This window comes from Aulonocara sp. 'chitande type north' Nkhata Bay, linkage group LG7 (genome assembly GCF_057382095.1).
Source record: "Aulonocara sp. 'chitande type north' Nkhata Bay isolate Kocher_YH1m ecotype deep benthic linkage group LG7, A_spYH_male_GT1.1, whole genome shotgun sequence".
Lineage (NCBI taxonomy): Eukaryota > Metazoa > Chordata > Actinopteri > Cichliformes > Cichlidae > Aulonocara > Aulonocara sp. 'chitande type north' Nkhata Bay.
Window position 1 is genome coordinate 36,924,342 of NC_141350.1, and position 20,140 is coordinate 36,944,481.

Consider the following 20,140-nt stretch of genomic DNA (forward strand, 5'->3'; position numbering starts at 1 on the left):
TGATGCCACTGACGTTTTGGGACCCCAGAGAACTTCAATGAGAGCCTTTATCCACAAATAAGGAAAACTTGGAACAGTAGTGAACCTTTCTAGAAATGGTAAATAGACTGGTTCTTATATAGTCCCACCAACTTTTTAGTTAGTAGGTAACCTGCGCTACCTCCTGAGTCAGACAGGAGGCCTAAAGAGTATCACAGAACTGCAGACCTCACTTGCTTCAATTAAAGTCAGCGTCCATGATTGAGTAAGAAAGAGACTGGGCAAAAATGGCATTAATGGGAGAGAGTTCCAAGAGGAAAACCACTGCTGAACAAAAAGAACACAAAGGCTCGCTTTACATTTGCCAAAACACATTTCAATCACCAAGACTTTGGGGAAATTATTCTGTGGATAGACAACACCAAAGTGCAACTATTTGTTAATCTGGTGTGAAACTAACAGCATTTTATAAAAAGAACTACAAACACAAAATCAAACATGGTAGAGGTAGTGTGATAGTCTGCAGCTTCTTTGCTGCTTCAGGATCTGGACAGTTTGCTGTAATTTATAGAGAGCAGAATTTATGTTTCTACCACCAAATCCAGAGGGAGAACGTCCAGCCTTCTGTTTGTTCCCTTCAGTGCACCTGGGTTACACAATAGAACAATCCACCTCTGACTGGCTCAATAAAAAAAAAAAAAAAAGATTTTCAAGTGGCTTAGTCCAACTTTGGACTTAAATTTGACTGAGTTGCTTTGGTATTACATTAAACAGGTCATTTATGCTTGCAAAAACTCCAACGTGACTGAACTAAAATTCCTCCACAGTGGTGTTACACACTCATCGCCAGTTAGCAGAAATGCTTAACTGCAGTTCTTGCTGCCAAGGGTGGCACAACTTGATGTTGGGTGCAAATACTTTTTCCAGGTAGGTTTGGATAGATTTTTTTTCCTTAATAAACACATTCACAATTTAAAAACTGAATTTTAGTTTTACTCTGGTGAACTTTGTCTAATATTAAAAGAAAGACAATATTAGGAAGCAGACAGGTGTTATTTTCAAGTATTCTGATTTTTAGTTTATATAGAACAAAGAAATATATAAAAAAAACAAAATAGTTACTACAGGAATGGAATTTGAAAACAAAACAGTATGCAACAACAAGCACTGTTCATATTCCACGCAATCAACTCTCCATTACATCTTTTTGCCATCACGAAAATCTCAAATTTGTTATTAAGGTTTCTGGAAAGCAATTTTTATGGTGTGATTTGTTCATGGGAAATTACATTCCCACTGTTTGGACTGTTCCTCAAAGCAAACTGCAGTGTTTCATAATGTTCCTGGCCTCTGCTGCTCAATTTCATCTTCATACAGAATAAAAATAAGAAAACTGTTGAGACCTGATAATTCATCAGTCTTATGTAACGTGCATTATTCTTGCATGGTACACCTAAATGCATTTAGTGCTAAATTAACCCTTTATTTACCATGGGCCCGCTGGTGGGCCTATTTTTAAAGGCACTTTTAAATGATCATAACTCCATTACCGTTTGTGCTGAAAAGAAAAAAATTCCAGTGATTTCATAAAGAAGAGTAGAAGAGCTTTATGGGGATATCTGCCTAGATGTTACCATGTGCACTCACATTACTGTACTTCTCAACCATTTTGGGGGCTTTTAAGAAAATTCAAATGGTTACTGTGTTTTATTTGACAGCCAAAATAAGTCCACCACGCCATGTATAAATCTTGGTCAATAAATGGTTAAGAAACAATTTAGTTACACCACTTAATATTAGTAATATAAATTGAAGTATTTCCAAATCAGCAAAGAAAAAAATAAATGTAAAAAAATGGGATAATGGTCAATCAAAGACGTTATCATCTGAAACTGTTGTAATGAAATCTACTCTTACCCAAGCAGAATGCCATCCAGCTCTGTTGCAGATTTAGAGTCTGATAAACACCAGAGAGATCGTTATTCAAAATACAGTACGAACATTTTCAACAGGAATTTTTATTTTAAACATAACGAACAGGTAACAAAATAGAGAGGTTTAATATATTTGACGAAATGTCTTTTGGTCATAATAGCAAAAATAAATAAAATCAATACAGTAATCATGAGTCACTGTCTTCTGTGCTAGAGTCAGTGAAGCTGGTGTTGGCAGAATCTGAAGAACTGCTGCTGCTGCTGCTGGTGGTGCGATGAGATGGAGTTTGACGGCTTTTCTCTGGATGAAGGGGAGTAAAAGAGGCAACATCATTGATTAAATGCTACAGATAGTGATAGCAGGGAAAATCTATGGGTGACTTGTGCCTTAATGTCAAATGAATTCAAGTGAGCCTGTGCTTGGTACTTACTTTGAAATTTCTTAAACTTCTTACAGAGACATGACTTGACATATTGCTCCAGAGCGCGCAGAGTGGATGGCTTTAGCGTCTCAAAGTCAATCTCGATTTCATCTGGGTTGGTGTTGCACACCGAGGGCTCCCGGCTCTGAATGATGTGCACCACGTGGCCCAGTTTCATGCCAGGTAACCGGTTAATGTCCAGGCTTAGCTGGTGCTTTTCAACGTAAGTCATTGGCAAAGATTCATCCTCTGACTCCCATTCATTGCTCCCTTTCCATGAATATCTATCAAAAAGACAAAGCAGTGAAAATCTCTGTTAAAAAGTAATACCACAAAATAAAAAAAAGTTAATGAGCTAAACAAAACATCATACCTAGCACAGGAATTTGATGTACATCTGGAATTCAATACTCCAACATTTTGTCGACTGTTGTCTTTTTTGTCCTTTTCTTTTTTCTTCTTTGGTTTACTCACAGGGGATTCAGACAGAGCAGCAAGCTGTCCATGAACGGCTTTAAGCTGGGAATAAAAGTGCCACAAAAATTAGAAGTCTTGTATTCCTGAGAATGATGAATCAGTAGGAAGGTTCAATACGCAGTTAACACCCATGCTCCCTGGAAGTAGCCTTCCAGCAGACCTTGGAAAGTTGAACACACAGGAACTTTTGGCTCAGAAACCAGACCGCAGTTTTCAGAATGAGAGCGAGCCGTGAAGGTGGTATATTTGGCACAAATGACTTGAACTGTGGATCAAAAAGGCAACTGTATTGCCAGCCCAGCTTGCCATTTTGCTCTCTAAAGCATTTAATTCCTCAAAATAAAATGCAATGTAAGGGTTATAGTCGTGGTGGGGTGAAAGAGATTGCACAATGATGTGCACTAGATCACAAAGGAAAATCTAAAAGTAGAAGCAGCTCTGGAAATGGTGCTGAGCTATCCAAGGAGACTACTTCCTTGTGCACAGTGGACAAACTTAAATCAGATATGAGCTTTGTTTTGCTGTGCGTTGCACAACTTTTTCATAGCACCTAGTAATAATACATGAGGCAAACATCTGTGCAGCAACCCACCTGATCTGCACCCACCTGTTCTTGCAACTCAGCAAGTCGGGTGGCACGCTCCTCTGCAGACTCTGGTTTGTCCAAACTGCCACCTGCTTGTGAGGTCACTTCCACGTGTTCGTCTGGCATCTTTGCAAAACTTTGCTCGAAAACTCCCTGAAGCAAACAGAGTGAAATAGAAAGCAGAGCAACCAAAACTTTCCCCCTCCCACCCATTTTTAATAATAATATTCCAAACCCACCTGAAGTTTTCTGGCCTTAACAACAACATCATGATGTGCAGGATTGTATTTGTAGCAGTTAGAAAAAATTAACCTAACATCTGCAGCAAACGCTTGTGCATCCTGGTACTCTCCTGCATCCACCTTTTTCTGAAAATAAAAAAGGTAACCAAATAAAGCATGTGTATCAAGGCACAAAGCAAATGCATGTATAAAGGCATATAAGCAAACATACTTTAACCGTGCTGAGATCCATGGGGTACTTGATGATGTCATGATAATCGTGTAGCTGCAGAGCTTCTGCGTCTACAGGCTTGTAAAAAGGCCAGGCGTAGGCAGAATGTTTCTTGGACAGCATTTCCTTCAGGATATGCTTGCAGTACTTCAGCTGTTCACTAAGGCCACAGGGTTCAGTGTTTTGTTGTAATGACTCCTCTTCAAAGTCGCTCTTGGCACGGCTTGAGCTCTCACGCCTCTTCCTGCTTTCTAAAAATAATTAAATTAATTGTTACAATTAGTTCATTTAAACAAACCTTTTTCTCTCTCTTATCTGCCCTATTTCCTTCATTAGCCTAGAGTTTTTAAAGATGTAAATTAATTAAAGCGAAAATGCTGCTAAAACTAATCTATAACCTTATTAAAACTTTAGACTTTTAATAAGTGGATAAGAAGCACACATAGCTGTGAAACTGAAAGTCTGGATTGCCAGGATTTTGGAGAGTAACGGTAAAACCCATCACTCTCCATGAACGCCTGCACCCTCTGATCTCATATTTGGTTATTGCTTTACATACAAGGTGTTCAGCATCTCATCAGTGACACACTCCATGTGCTAGCCTATGCAGTCTGCTGAATTCTTGCGACCGAACATCAAAGTACTAGTTTACTACTAATAAGTAGTCAGTGTTACAAGTTCTTTTAAGTGAGTTACCTGGAGTGCTACTTTTTTTGCCCTTCCCTTTGGCAGCATGAGGAACAATCTCCACTTCATTCTGAGGCATCTGGGCAACTTTTTGCAAGTAAATCTTTTCCAAGGTGAGCGCCATCAGGACAATATCGTCTGTAGGCTGAAGAGGACAGAGGGAATGGTTTTTTGCATTTTGTAGCTCAACTACACCAATTTTGGACATGGTGACATATTGTCCTCTTGCATGCCTTAGAGAATTGGTAATTAGTTTAATAAGGAATTTTCACAGTGAATGCCGTTCTAAGAAAATGTTGGCGATCAACGCCGAAAGCCAAATTAACTGCATCCAGGCCCAGTATACAAAACTCGACTCTTGCTCAAACATTCTCCGGCATGGCATATATTGCCCAGTGTGAGGACACGCTTAGTATCTGTAAGGGAACAATGGAAGGAATTTGCAATCACAAAGCTCCTCACCTTATTGTATAAGTAGCAGTTGGTAAACATGGTGTTGAAGTCTTCCAGGCATTCACTCGCACTCCAATAATAGTTGTTCTCTAGTCGTTTCTTAATGGTTCCCATGTCCATGGGCAATGTTATTATTTTATGATAGTCCTGGTTAAGAGAAAGAGTTGATGTCAGATGAATATAGCATTACATTTTGCGCTGCCCCACACTGAGGCTCTGCCAAAGTTTGATTAATGGGGAACAATGACACTGCACAATTTCCAGTTTATTCATGTTGGATCTTAATTTAATTAATCTTTTTCTATAAAACTTGATATTAACTAAATGTTAATTACTTTATTAAGACAGAGTCAAGCGGCATCATTCAGACTACTTAATAGTGTTTGGAACTTAAGGCAAAAATGGAGGTGGCTAATTCGCGACCAACTTAAAATCACCAAGATTAGCTTTTTTGCACTGTCTGAAGTGAGTCAGATAATTGGGCTGGAATTAACATCAATTTATGATTTTTTTTTTAACTGTTTGCATTTTTAGATTCAGCACTAAATTGGGTAAATAAATTAGTTACACTTCATACACATTCTTGATGATGTATTAAAATTTAGGATCAAGGATATATCGGCAGGTTTTCGAGTCATTTCTTACTGAAGTATGGCTAAAACTAGGATATGATGCAAGACAGAGTGACACTGCATTCCATTATCTCTATACTCACTGTGGTATGTAGGTTGTGCGTGAGAATTAGGAACAAAATAAAAGGGAGGAAAAACAAAAAAATATCTTAGACAACATTATATTAACAGTAAGAGAATAAAAAAAAAAACGAAAAGAAGATCTAGTAGTTTCAGAAGAGAAGAACAGACAGACCCAGGAACACAAAGCAAGTTAGCGTATCTGAAAACAAAACTAAAAAACAAAAAAAAGAAATTATATATATGTATAAAACTGCTGGCAGCTACCAGTAAATTTATATTTAACAACAATGGCTAAATAGATCATATAATACAATATAATGCCCACTTAACATCACTTTTGTGGAATTGTGGAATTAAAAAATATTTTCATTATGAGCAAAACTATGACTTACTTGTGCAACTAACTGAAGAAAAGCCCTGCAATCCTGAGGCTGAAGTCATTTTTGTACCATGATTTGTGAAAAACCCATAAAAATGACTTGATGCACTGTAACCCTGTCAGCTGAACATGTGCAAACTACTCACTGGCAGTCCAAGAGCAACTGCATCGACAGGCTGGTAAAAAGGCCAGGCGAACTGGTGCCGCCACAGGGATTTGATCACTATGTTCTGCATATACTGCAGCTGGTTGGTCCTCCGGCCTTGCTTGCTGGGATTGGTCACCTCGGGAGGTGGGGGATTAACAAGCTGAGGGGGGTCCTGGTTGGTGTCTGTGGACATGACGGCTGCACAAATTCTTCTGGGTTCTGTTATCTTCTGTAAGTCATGTAGTGTTCACCTGACAGCTTGTCACACACTCTGAAAACTATGCATGAAGCAGGCTGGGGAATCGTCAAACCACACAATGTGGCCTGCTGACATAAAAGAATAGACTGTTACGATCATGTGGTTCTCCAAATATTAAATATAACACTATAAAAAGAGGAAGCGACTGATTACTTCACACCATTGATATAGTTTCAAAAACAGACTATATCTCATACCTTTTGAAGCTTATCACATTCATTTTACTGTATTATTATGTAAAACAATCTGCACGTGACTGTATAAAGGCTCTTTCCTTGCATGCTGAAAGGAGGCAATTGAGGTATTTCAGGCATCCAGTTAGAATGCCTCCTGGGCATACCTAACTGGGAGGAGACCCTGGGGTAGAACCAGAACCTGCTGGAGAGATTATACATCTCATCCGACCTGGGAATGCCTTGGGACCATGGGGAACTGGAAAGAGTGGCTGGGGAGAAGGATGTCTGAATACTGCAACCCGGCTTCAGATGAGCAGAAGACGCGGAGGCTGTGTAAAGGTTTAGTGGGCATGCGAACTGAGAAATGTTTTCTTGGCAAATACACTGACAAAATTTAAGAGGCTGTTTCACTGATGGTGTTGGAATCAGCTATGTTTATTTAGCTGTCTAGGAATCTGCCTGCAATTATTCCAATTTTAATATTTAGAGAAGGTGGAGAGATGGAGGTATGCATTGGATGGAAGAGGAATCAAGAGGTGAGAGGTGAAGAAGAAAGTGAAGACAAGGCGAAGTGAGTGGAGATGAGTGTCACGGGTGATTTGTGACAGGAGGACAGCAGCAAAAGTGAAAGCGAAGGTTTAGAGGATGGGAGCGAGATGGGCTATGAAGTATGGTTTGGAGCACTAACAAAAAGGCGGGAGGGCGAGCTGGAGCTGTTAAAGGTGAAGATCTAAGATTTTTATTAGGCCTGACTAGAATGGGCAAGATTAAAAATGAGTACATGAAAGGGTCAGCTTAGACTGAGGTTGCTACAAAGGATGATAAAGATGGAGCTGCTAGGTATGAAGAAAAGAGAAAGACAAGAGAAGAGATTCTTAGATGTAGTGAAAGAGAACATGGAGAGTGTTAGTGTGACAGAGGAGGGTGCTACAGATAGGGTGAAATGAAGGGAGATGACCCATTGTGGTGACCCTTAAAGGGAGCAGCAGAAAGGAGCAGGTGATTTCGATTTTTTCTTATTTCAGTTTTATTTGCAGTTCTAATGCATTTCAATTAATTTCGAGGGAGGCTTTGTTCATTTCAGTTTAGTTTTTAAATAGCTTCCAAAACTTTATTCTTCAAATATTATTATATTTTGTTGGTCTAAGTTAACACATTATATTTCAAGACAAACACATTATTGTGAACGCATCCTTTTCTCAATAAATAAAACCAAACTGGGGAAGACTAAATGCATTTCATGTATTTAACTTTAAGTTTTAGTGAGGTGATATTACTGTTTATCTATTTTAACATTTAAATCTATTTTCCTTTATTCCAGATCAAATGTTTCTTCAAATCTAATTTTATTTCATTTGCTCATTTTACTAAACATCGCCACTGGAGAAGGCAGTGAGAGTCTGCATGATCTCAGACGCGGTATAAATCTCAACCTAGCTCATGTAATATCATACCATTAAATACAAGTCAACTAATATAATGCTAACTTAACGGAGTAAGAAGGAAGAATCGGATTGTCAAGTTTTAAATGAGCACGACAGAGTTAAATAATCAGGAGGCCAGCTCTTGGGAACACTAACCAGTCACGTTCAGCACGTTAGCTTCATTTGGCTAGCAGGTTAAGGTAAACCTATATGGGCGCATTGAGAGACAGATTTAAGTCGTCACTGCAAATGGGCAATAAAAAAAACACCACAGTATCTTGTGCAGTGCCTACTGGGGTTTGTGTATTACAATTGGGCCTCGCTCTGCCGCGGTTAACTTACCACTTACAAAGTTTTCATAGGGACGCCAGTCGCTGTTACCTGAACGCTCGCAATTACCTTCAGATAACGGCAACACATACATGTACCACATAACTTGTTTCGCAGAGGATGACGGGAGAGTCACGAGTGTTTACCAACTCGTTTTTTCTTCTTATGAAGGCACTTTAAAATGCTAGTTTCTATTTAAGACCGTTCGCGCCGCACCGAAGGCCAAACAGAGGGGAAAAAAGTCGCGATACGGTAACTCCTGGCTGCACTTAGACCAGCTGAAAACGTCCACACAAACCTGCTGCGGGCATGGCTTCAAGTAACAAGCTACCCTTCGTCGAAAGCTTCGGTGACCAATTTTTTTTAGCCAAAGTTAACAGCGTATACCGCCGCCTGCTGTGTCGGAGGGTATCGAGAATAAAACCAAAATGACCGAAAGTGTAACGGTCCCGAGAGGAGAGCGTTGATTTTTCTTCTTCTTCCGGCTGCTCTCTTTAGGTGTCGCCACAGTGGATCATCAGTCTCCACCTCACCCTGCGTCTAGCTTCCTCCTCTGCCACACCAACCCCGCATGAACCTCTTCACTACATCCATGAACCTCTTCTGAGGTCTTCCTCTTTTTCTCCAGCTTGGCAACTCCATCTCCAACATCCTTTGTCCAGTATATCCACTACCCCTTCTCTACACACTGTTCAGCTGTCTTCAAGCTGATCAACCTTGCTCTCAGGTACTCATTTCTAATCTTGTTCATTCTGGTAATTCAGAATGAAAATCTCAGCATCTTCACATCTGCCATATCCAGCTCAACCTCCTGTCTTCCTATGAGTGCCACCATCTACAAACCATATATCATAGCAGGTCTCTTTATGATCTTCTAAACCTTCCCTTTGACTTGTGCTGCTATCCTTCTCATGTTCATCTCCACCATTGCCTGCACACTCCTCTTCACCTCTCTTGTGCACTGATTTAAACTCCCATTTAAACTCATCCACCTTCACTACCTTTATTCTTTGGATTTTCAATGTTACATGTGTTTCTTTCTCATTCACACATATTTAATATGTCTTGCTTCAAACGGACTTAAATGCTCATACCTACACCTTTCCAGACTCTTTTCCACCTGCTCCCTACTCTCTGTACATCATAGTCCACTGACCTTATCAGTCAACCTGTCCATTACCACTGCAAATAAGAAGTGGTTTGGAGCCAATCCCTGATATAATCCCAACCCTCCTTCAAACCCATCTGTCACTCCTATTGCACACCACACCACTGTCTTGTTGTCCTCCTAGATGTTCTGCACCACCTTAAGATAAAGATAAAGTTCTGATGCTGGTCTATAAAGCTCTGAATGGTTTAGGACCAAAATACATCAGTGACCTCCTGACCCAGTATGAACCTTCCAGATCCCTCAGGTCATCTGGAACCGGTCTTTTATCAGTTCCCAGAGTCAGAACCAGACACGGAGAAGCTGCATTCAGCTTTTATGCTCCTTATATCTGGAACAAACTCCCAGAAAGCCTCAGATCAGCTGAAACACTCAGTTGATTTAAATCCAGGTTGAAGACTCACCTGTTCTCAGCTGCATTTGAATAAAGCACCAAATCCACACTTTTAAGCTTAAATTTCAAAACTTACATTTAACTACTGATTTTATCTACTGTTCTGATTTTATCTGTTTTGATTTTATATACTGTTTTGTTTGTTGTCTGTTTTTTTTTGTTTGTTAATTTGTTTGTTTGTTTGCTTGTTTTAATCAATTTTAAATCATGCTTTTTATTTGTTTTTGTTTCTAATGTCTCTGTAAAGCACTTTGAATCACCTTGTTGTTGAATTGTGCTATACAAATTAACTTGCCTTGCCTTAAGATATTTCTTTGCCGCATTTCATCTCTTGTACCCAATCATATGCCCCATATATTCTCTAGAAACAATGGAACTCATCCTGACCTTCTCTAAACGTCTTTATCAACAGTTGTTTTTAAAATGTTTTATAAAAATGGAAGATATAATAATGAATGACATGCAAAACTCTCTGTTTAATGGATTGTGGCAGTATGCGCGTAAACACGTTGGTTTGCGTCCCGCCGTGAAAACCAAAGAAGAAGAAGAGCGTAACACGCATGCGCAAAGCCACAGCACACCACATTCCCCGCTTCTCTTTCCCTACAGGCAATCATCCAAGAGCAAGTCACTTGCTGTATACGTTCTCCATGATCGTCTGAATACACATACATGGTGTTTTTTTTTTATCCTTTACAGTGTTTACGAGGAGTAACAATCTGACCGTGAAGCTCCATTAATCTGTGAGTACCGTCTTTATGACTGAATCCTCATTGTGTGAATGGAGGGCCCCTCCATGGTACCTCAGCCAGTTTGTCAACAGCACCAGTGCATTTCGAGTAGCGGCGGCTGCATCATCAAATAACCTTTAGCGTCTATATAAAACCACCAGTTTTAAAGTGGCGTTATCGTTGAGGGTTAAACATCTGAATAGTGATATAACAGCGTGGCTAGCTGTCGTTCAAATACGATCTTAGTCAAGAGTTGAATTTTCCAACCAAGGGAGTCCGTATCGCCCTTTGTTTGATATTCTCCTTTCTCGCACGTTTGTTCTATTTAAACGCGAATTCATGTTAATATATTGCAAACAGATGCCATCTAGTCTTAGCTGAATGCATTTGCGTTTCTGTTTGGTGGTTTTAAGTAGCCACAGCGAAGCAATGCAATGCTAGCTAGCTAAAGCTAGCTTAAATGGCTAAACTTGGAGCTAAATGAGAAAGCAGCAACACGAACAAGAGAAAATAGCTGTAGCCTGTACCAACTGGGGTAAATGCGGCGTTTAGCAAAAACTGCAGCTCACATGAGGAGCATAAAACTAAAAGGAAACATCGTGAGCTAAACGACAAGGTGGTTTCGTATATACTTTGTACATTTTTATCATTATGCAATATATACCATTGTTGTCATGTGAGATGGAGAAAGAGGTTTGCCCTTTCATTGCATTTTAATACCACTATCAGACTAAATATCGACTGTATTCAGTCTAAAATTCGTTTTAACTTGACTGTCAGTGAATGTTGCAGTCAGTGCAGGGAGTTATGACCATTAAAAAAATATATATACATATATATATATATATATAGTCTACATTGACTAACTTTAATTTCAGGATTTTAGAGACTAGAAAAAAATTGCATAGTCATCATGTAAATAAATAAACACAAACTAGAAAATTTCTGAAGAAATTCCGAGTGTGCCAGTGTATCTGCTGCTTGAAAACCTATCAGAAACTAAGAATAGTTTTTTCAAACATGTAAGATTTATTGGGTGCATAAAACAGTTGGTTTGAAAAAGTTCAATGAAAAAACAGCTAGAAACATATGTTGAATGGTCATTTTAATAGCAAAGGAACTGGATAGTATGTCTTATTTTATTTTAGGCATAAACATTCACAGGCATTTACACAGTAGTAGTTAATCAAGTTAATGATGCAGTAGTGAAGTTTATAAATACAATCATGTTGTTATCACTTCAAAAAGCGGCTTTAGTATTTTTGAGTTTTTGTTTTGAAAGGCAAGTTTAATTTGTCTAAACTTATTTTAAACCAGTTGTTTGTCAGTCACCAAGTGTCTGAGCGTGAAAGAGACGGTTTGAAAAATGTAATCATACTATCCAGGCTGTCAGTGATATTGTTCATGCAAACCTCTTGAAAAGTTACTGAGGCTCGTTGTTATATCTGTTCATTGGTATTTATAACTGGTATACTGATCAGCACCAGAAGCATAAAGAATCTTTTATGGTATTAATTTTTTCCTCTGCTTTAGCATAGTACACAGTAGATGCTAATTTCTTCACCATGGCAACTGAAGACAAGAAACCAGAGACTGACACAAAACCTCCAGTAGCACCGTCAGCATCTGCCAGCCAAAGCAAGGTTTGAATTTTTGGGACTATCGCTATTCTGTTCCAGCTGTAGCCTTTAGGGCCAGGAAATAGCCATAGTTAGGATTTATAAGAGAATGTATTTTGTTTAATATAGACTTAGATGAATGTCAGTATATTTGTCACATCTCAGCCAAGAGTTGTTAAATGTTGTATTTCCTTTTCACTCACAGTCGGCACCTGCAAAGCCAAACTACAGCCTGAAGTTCACATTAGCAGGCCACACCAAAGCTGTGTCCTCTGTCAAATTCAGTCCAAGTGGAGAATGGCTCGCCAGCTCATGTGAGTAAAAATCACTGCTGGAACTACCTTTTTTTTTTCTTTTTTTTTTTTCACGACTTAATAATTATCAATAAATTATTGCAGCTTCTTGTTGAGTTTTAAGATTGATGATGTGTTGTTTTTTTAACCTATGCTGAGTGCGTATTCATTCTGTCTTTACAGCTGCTGATAAACTGATCAAAATCTGGGGCGCGTATGACGGCAAGTTTGAGAAAACCATATCTGGACACAAACTTGTGAGTTTGACTAATTCTTAGCTATACTCCTGCTGTGTTAATGGTTTTGTTTTTTATTGGCTGGACTAATGTAGAGCAACTGTAGCATCCTTGATGTTTAGTCAATTGGGATCAGATGTTTGGAGTCGTTACTAAGAGCCAAGCCACGGTTCCATTAGTTCTTACATTGGCCCCATGCTAGCTGTTTTCAGAGCTTCAAGTCCTGATCAGTTCCCATGAATCTGCAGGGTATATCTGATGTGGCCTGGTCCTCTGACTCCAACCTCCTGGTATCTGCATCAGACGACAAAACCCTGAAGATTTGGGACGTCAGCTCGGTAAGATGGGAGATTATTTAAATGATTCTGCTGAAATGTGTGATGTAATACTAAACTCTGTTTGCTGCGCATACATTTTAGCAAGCTGCACAGGTATATTACCATCATAGAATATTTGACCAACAGTTTTGGTTATTTTTATTTTAGCTATCCAGCAGTAGGGAGTCTAGTGATGTTATCTGGCATGGGATCTTCTTTCTAGAAGAATCATAAAGATAAATAAGAAAAACCATGATTAGCTGTGGCACAATTATGAGTATGATCTTGGATGAGTGATTGGCAGGTATCAGCGTGGCAACTGAAGTGTAGAGGCACTAACTACAACTATTAGGTTAGCTCATGTAGGTAATTGATTGTCACTTTTTTACATAAATGAAACATGCACAGCACAAAAGAGTTGGAACATCTAAAAAACATTAGTAAGGAAAAATATACAGTCCTATGCAAAACTCTTGAGCCATCCCATATTTGGAGTGAGATGTTCATGTAATTTTTAAAAAGGTCTTGTGTTTTTAGGCTTTCTGAAGGTCATTCAAAATTTTCTTTGAATGACCTTCATAGGATGCTTTTTCACTCATTTTCAGTCCAGGCCTAGTTCCTGACCATTTTAGGAAGAATGTTTTTTGCTTTTGTAAAGCCACGTAACTCAAAGGATGAACTTTTTTTTCTTATATTTAACAGACAACTTTGGAAAAGAACCAATTTTAAATTTTATCTCTATTTATTTATTTTTTACTAAGAGCCTGCCACGAAAGCTGCTAATATGTGCCCATTTCTTTTGTTGAGAAATGCCAAATATAAGTTTGATGGGATGAAATAATATTTTTGTACCAACCAGGTGATTTCCCCTAGAACTATTAGCTGAAGACTTGGCATATCTCAGCATGGTGTACAGCGTGTCCTTTACAAAAAAGGAAACAGGACAAGTAAAGGGCAAAAGAATTGGCAGGCCTTAAAACTATCTATGACAGATAAATATGAAAATATCTGAAACAGTCCTGAAACAGACTCTGAGAAATGCACCTGGCCCTTCAGTTGATCTACTGTTTGCTGAAGCCTCATCATAAAATGCCCTCCCCAGAGCTCGGACATTATTGAAGCAGTGCAGGATCATTTTGACAGAACAGAACAAAGGGCAGCCAACATCCAAAGAGGAGCATAGGATGTCCTCCAGGAAGCCTGCAGAAATAGTCTTGAAGACTACTTAAAGAAATTACAAGAACGTTTTCCTAAGAGAGTGCAGGATGTGCTGAATTGGCTTTCATGCTCATCAGAATTGTTTTTACTTTATGTATTGTATTTCTATTTATGATTGCACAGTTTACTGCTCCCCATTTCCCATTTTCTTAGCACAGTATAAAGAAACAAGGGCTGGCTCAAGACTTTTGTATAATACTGTAAGATGAATATTATAAACACGTACTTTAAAATACTCAGCTGATCTTTGTCCAGTCCTGTGCAGTAGGCTGAGTCATCCACTGCTCTCTCCCCACATCGCCAGCTTGGTCTTAAGCCTGAATCTGTGAGAGCTGCACCCCAGGCTGACAGCCTGTTCTGACTATGACACAGATATTATGCAGTATTGCTGGTACTGCTAAAAATACTGATTTCATTTTCACAATCAATGTTGAGAATATTTGTTGACTGCTTGAATGCATGACTTCAACTAAATCTATGGGGAGGCTTGTTATTCAGGCCCTTATACTGAAAAAGATCATCTCATGATCATTTGGCTGGACTTACTATTCCTGTCTGAGAGAACAATGCAATCTGTGATTGGTTAACTTGTGGGCAATCTCTCCTTTATTTACTCTACCTGCACATTCTCATTCTGTTACTGGGAGAAGATATCACATGCTCTTTTCAGAGAAGTTCAGAGACATTATGATTTGCTTCTGAATTTCTTTGTAAATTTAGCTGAAGTCATGTGCTGATTTTGTCGGATGATGTTGCGTTTATCAAATTCGGATCTTAGCAGAGCGACAGATTAGAAATGGCTTGGAAGTTGCTGATTAAAATGTATTAATGGGTTATTTTATATGGGCCTATTTTCTGATAATAGAGTCAGAAAAATATGTAAACAAGAAGGCTTTGTTTGGGAGTACTACTTGTAATAGAATCTCAGTGTGTTGGAAATGCGGTGTACTGCTGTAAAAAAGGGGAGATAGTGATTTGGTAAGGCTCGGTCTACATCGCTGCTGTGTCTCTTATCATTATACTTTTATGAAGTATGAAAATGAAATCCATGTAGACTCTTAGGTTCATATCAGTGGTTTCTGCTGATGTTAAAATTGTATTACATTTAAAGCTGCACTTGTAGTGTGGTTTAGTTGAAGATGGTCCTGGGTTTTTCAGTGTGGGTGAGAAATGTGACATTTCGACCAATTTTCTCTCTAATCCAGGGGAAGTGCTTAAAAACTCTGAAAGGTCACAGCAACTACGTCTTCTGCTGCAACTTCAACCCCCAGTCCAATCTTATTGTGTCAGGATCGGTGAGTACCAAGCTCTTGGCAAGAAACAAGTCCTACCTAAATGGAAAGCAGATGTTAGACCTTTGCGAAAGCTCTCACTTTGAGCATTAGAAGCAGTTTCTGAGTGGTTTTCCAAAAAATGATTATTTTTTTCTCTTCCGTTTCTAGTTCGATGAGAGTGTAAGGATATGGGACGTGAAGACTGGGAAATGTCTGAAAACGCTGCCAGCTCATTCTGATCCAGTCTCTGCTGTAAGTTATTTTTTTATAATTAATTAGACAAATGCTCTGGCTTTAATATTAACACTGTATTAAAGGCATGATGGTCTGCCTCGGCTTGCAGGTTCACTTCAACAGAGACGGCTCTCTGATCGTGTCCAGTAGCTACGATGGCCTTTGGTGAGTACTTGGATCCTCCTGAGACTCTCTGGCCACAGTTCGGGGAACATGGGTGCTTTTTAAAAGAACAAGCTTGCCTTTGATAAGAACTGGAAATGCTCTATGTCTGGCATATTTGCTCTGCGCTCGAGCTAAAAAGAATCCCTTATCATCCCATTGTAGCTGATGTGGATGACTTTCTAGTCATCTGGTGTGAGATTTATTTATTTTTACACGGAAATGTCTCTCAGTTAATTGTGTTATCTTTCATTCACAGTCGAATCTGGGACACAGCATCAGGGCAGTGTTTAAAGACACTGATAGGTAAGATCAGTCACACACGTGTTCCAATTTTTCTCGTTTGATTTGATTTGTTGCAGAATGTGCTAATTAAACGATTGATTAGTGACAGCAAATCTAATTAGTTTTGTATTGAGGCATGAAAAATGCAATCAGGTTGAAGCTTTGAGTTTTTTCAGTTTTGTTTTGTTTTTTTTAAACGTGTCTTTGTGATCAATGCGTTCTTGTTTTTTGTGTTTCTTAGATGACGACAACCCTCCTGTGTCGTTTGTAAAGTTTTCCCCCAATGGGAAATACATCCTGGCTGCTACACTGGATAAGTGAGTATAGACGTTGCTCAGTTTTGTGGCTTTCCTTCACACTATCGCATGACGCTTGCTAATCGGGGGGGGGGGGGGGGGGTGCTCGATTGTTGGGGTCTCTCACTGTAAAGCGCCTTGAGGTGAGTGATGTTGTGATTTGGTGCTATATAACTAAATCTGAATTGACTTCTTAAGGAGCTGTACAGTTTTTCACAAGCACTACTTGGATTTCACCAGCAGGAGGCAGCACAACATCACAGTGAGCTGCTGTCTGTTTATTTGACTGTCGATTTTAAACTTCCTTTTGTATTTCTTTTAGCACGCTGAAGCTGTGGGACTACAGCAAAGGAAAGGTAATTGCCTTTGAAAGCTGTTGAAAGGCTTGATTATCATTCCGTTCTTTTATTCTAACTGCTTTTATTTGTCAGTGTTTATGTATTAAGAGTTCAGAAATTTTAAATCATAGATGCACATTCCCAGTAGTGTCCTAGCCTCAGTAATGATGGCATTTTATTTTGCTTTAAGATGTGAAATGTTTGTTTAGTAATGAATAAAACTGCAGATTTTAAAGTTTTGTCATTTTTGATTGTATAACACATACAAATAACTTCTGTTTTTCTAACATTTCAGTGCTTGAAGACATACACGGGCCATAAAAATGAGAAGTACTGCATATTTGCAAATTTCTCTGTCACTGGCGGGAAGGTAAGATCATTTCTTTGAGAAAATGAATGTTTATATTTTGTTTTTATTGGTGCTTTGAGTTTCAGTGTTACTTTAAAATTACAAAATGGTCCTTTTGAAATCACTTATGTGTGCAAACATAACTCTGAGCCTAAGTGCCGCTGCTCTTTTGCAGTGGATCGTGTCGGGCTCAGAAGACAACATGGTTTATATCTGGAACCTGCAGACGAAGGAGATTGTGCAGAAACTCCAGGGCCACACAGGTACTGCAGATGCACTGTGACTGAAAACGCAGATAGAATAGCATTTTTGTATGGGGACTAAAAGTCAGAGTTAGTTGTCTTTTAGAATCACTTTGCATTTATTTAATTAAATATTTGAAGGCGCAGCTCATTTTTAAGACAGAAATTTGCAGCTGTGTTTTAAATATTGTGTTCTGGTGCAATCTGTTCTTTTAATTTGTCATTCTTTAAATTTTCTTCCTGTACTTTTTTCAGATGTTGTCATTTCGACTGCCTGCCACCCCACAGAGAACATCATCGCATCTGCGGCTTTAGAAAACGACAAAACCATCAAGCTATGGAAAAGCGACTGCTAAGCCATTTTGGATCTTTTGGGCCACTTGTGTTCCTTTTGTTTTTTTATATATATATATATAATTTTCCTACATTTTATTGTAAGACAGGAGGACTTTTGTTTTCTAACAGAGAGCTCCTGCTGGATTGGAAGAATGAAATTAAACTCCATGAAATGTCATGACATTCAGCCAGAAGAACCAAACCAGACACATCATCCACACACAGTTCTGCAGCGGACGTTATCCCCTCATCAAAGCATGTGCCAGATTTCGATGTCTCATTATGGAAATTTGTGATTGGTTTTTTTTTCTCTCCCTCGTTTTACTTTGCAGCAATATTCTGGTGCTTCAGTATTTTATTTTTTTTAAACACTGCATTAACCTCGATGTCACTGCCTCATAACAGTCTTCACAAGCACGATTCTAGTCTTGTACAATGAATATAATGGTTATTTGGTCCTTCGTGGTATTTTATTTTCTGCCTTTGTGTAACTCAGTAGTACCATTTACAATCAGTGACTTTAAAGAAAAGAGGTGACGGTATACCTGAGGACAACTACTTAATACTTAAGGACTTCGGATCTTAAGTGAGTGCTTTATGCCCTAACAAGATATTTTAAAAAACTTTTTTTTTTTAGGGCAACAAACCAGAATTTGACACAAGTGCAAACATTGAGAATGTTTAAAATTCTTCAAGATTTGCTACAAAAATCAAAATGACCCTGAATGACCTTTAAAAAAAAAAAAAGAAGTACTTACTAACACTTGACCGTTCACAACAGTGACCAAATGCAGTTGTGTTCCAGTATTTGTACATACAACAACGCCACGTGTCGCAGTTTGATTACTTTAGCTGTCTTTGTGTTTTTGTTCTCTGCTTGACTAGCTGATAGTTCTGCACATGAAGCCAGCAGGCTGCTTTTCCTGTAGTTAACCTGGATTCTATGTAAAATATGTTCGCATCTGACAGCTGTAATTCACATCTGAATAAAAACAGTTTTTGTATGTTTCACCCCGAGTCGTTGACAGTTTCATTTCTGTACACCTTTTAACACAAATCAACTGGAAACGCTCACTTAAAATTTTTTAATAACCTTTTTTTTCCTGTCCATGAACGAAGAACATCAGAGAACAACCCACGAAGAACAGATGACAAAATTCCATTTTCTTAAAAATAGACAAAATATAATGAAAGAAGATACTCCCATCTTGCAGCGACAGGTTAAAACATGGCAAAGTAAAAGCGACACAGTTACCAAAGTGCCAAAGCTTACTATTACTCCTGTCTTACATTTTCAATCTGAAAATTATCTCTTGCCGTCAAATAAGCTTTTCCACAATGTACATAACAGCCCACAGTGAGAAGGGAAAGAACAGAGTACATAAGCAAGGGATAAAATTACTTTTGTACAAAAATAGAGCTTTTACCAAGTGTTGTTTTTTTTAAACTACAACATTTTACTGTTTATGCCACAAAGAAAGCAGTGATTGTGTCACATGTTCAGCTTGTCCTGGTTACTTTTTTTTCTTTTTGAACATACAATTGTTAAGCAACACATACATTTCAGAGGGTTTCAAACCTTAACCGTTTTTCCCTCTCTTTCATAGTTTACTAAGGTCCCATAAACTGCTGAGAAGCTGGTTTGAGTTTAACTGCTGCAATTCTGCTGGTTGATCAGGATTTTTTTTTATTAAGGTCAAAATGCAAACAAATCCTCGGGGGGGGGCAAACACCATGAAACGCTTGAAGAACACCTGCCGTGAAACCGTTTGGTCTGAATCACTCGTCTCCTTCTTTCAATGTTGGAAATCCTTAAGGAATAGAGCTGTCGATATATATATTTATAAATATATACACATATACATATTAACAAAATATAGCATTCAATGTAGGTAATCGTTCTTTGCAGGTGTCCATTTCTTTCTTGTCAAGATCGATTTATGGCTTAAGATAGCTGCTGTCACTAATCACAGTAGAAGGAGACATCGGACTCAAAAGAACAGGAGAATAATCGTTTTAACACTTGGGTCACCCGGTTGGAAAACGAGCATTGGATTGTTTTATCATCTGCTTTTCTTGATGAAAATCAGCCTCTAAAAATAGTTTCCTTTGAAATTGTATGAACGTTTTTGATTTAACAGACAAACAAGTATGTATATATAGATATATATATCTTTTTTTTTTCTCAATAATATAAATACTGTAAGCTCAAGCTGGCAGTCAATACTGTCACATGGATAGGTTGT

At 38.5% G+C, this 20,140-nt stretch overlaps 2 protein-coding genes across 8 annotated transcripts; one reads left to right on the forward strand and one right to left on the reverse strand.

Annotated features, from left to right (window-relative positions):
* Positions 1 to 1,977: 1,977 nt before the first annotated feature.
* Positions 1,978 to 8,848, reverse strand: LOC147325650 (bromodomain-containing protein 3-like). Of its 7 annotated transcripts, none has more exons than XM_086300255.1 (10): positions 8,701 to 8,848; positions 6,212 to 6,540; positions 5,001 to 5,138; positions 4,548 to 4,683; positions 3,852 to 4,102; positions 3,638 to 3,766; positions 3,405 to 3,551; positions 2,709 to 2,854; positions 2,345 to 2,619; positions 1,978 to 2,214 (listed from the first exon to the last, which is right to left on the reverse strand). In XM_086300255.1, the coding sequence occupies exons 2-10, from the start codon at positions 6,404 to 6,406 to the stop codon at positions 2,102 to 2,104; spliced, it is 1,530 nt and encodes a 509-aa protein (XP_086156381.1). In that variant the 5' UTR covers positions 6,407 to 6,540; positions 8,701 to 8,848; the 3' UTR covers positions 1,978 to 2,101. The 7 variants fall into 7 exon arrangements, with proteins under 7 accessions (XP_086156381.1, XP_086156382.1, XP_086156380.1 ...); XM_086300256.1 differs by having other exon boundaries at positions 6,212 to 6,537; positions 8,415 to 8,778; XM_086300254.1 differs by having other exon boundaries at positions 8,415 to 8,778.
* Positions 8,849 to 10,525: 1,677 nt separating this feature from the next.
* On the forward strand, positions 10,526 to 18,905 carry wdr5 (WD repeat domain 5). The gene is made up of 14 exons (XM_086300261.1): positions 10,526 to 10,707; positions 12,229 to 12,338; positions 12,520 to 12,628; positions 12,791 to 12,864; positions 13,092 to 13,181; positions 15,584 to 15,673; positions 15,821 to 15,904; positions 15,996 to 16,051; positions 16,308 to 16,354; positions 16,575 to 16,650; positions 16,952 to 16,985; positions 17,263 to 17,337; positions 17,492 to 17,579; positions 17,814 to 18,905. The coding sequence occupies exons 2-14, from the start codon at positions 12,261 to 12,263 to the stop codon at positions 17,912 to 17,914; spliced, it is 1,002 nt and encodes a 333-aa protein (XP_086156387.1). The 5' UTR covers positions 10,526 to 10,707; positions 12,229 to 12,260; the 3' UTR covers positions 17,915 to 18,905.
* Positions 18,906 to 20,140: the final 1,235 nt, after the last annotated feature.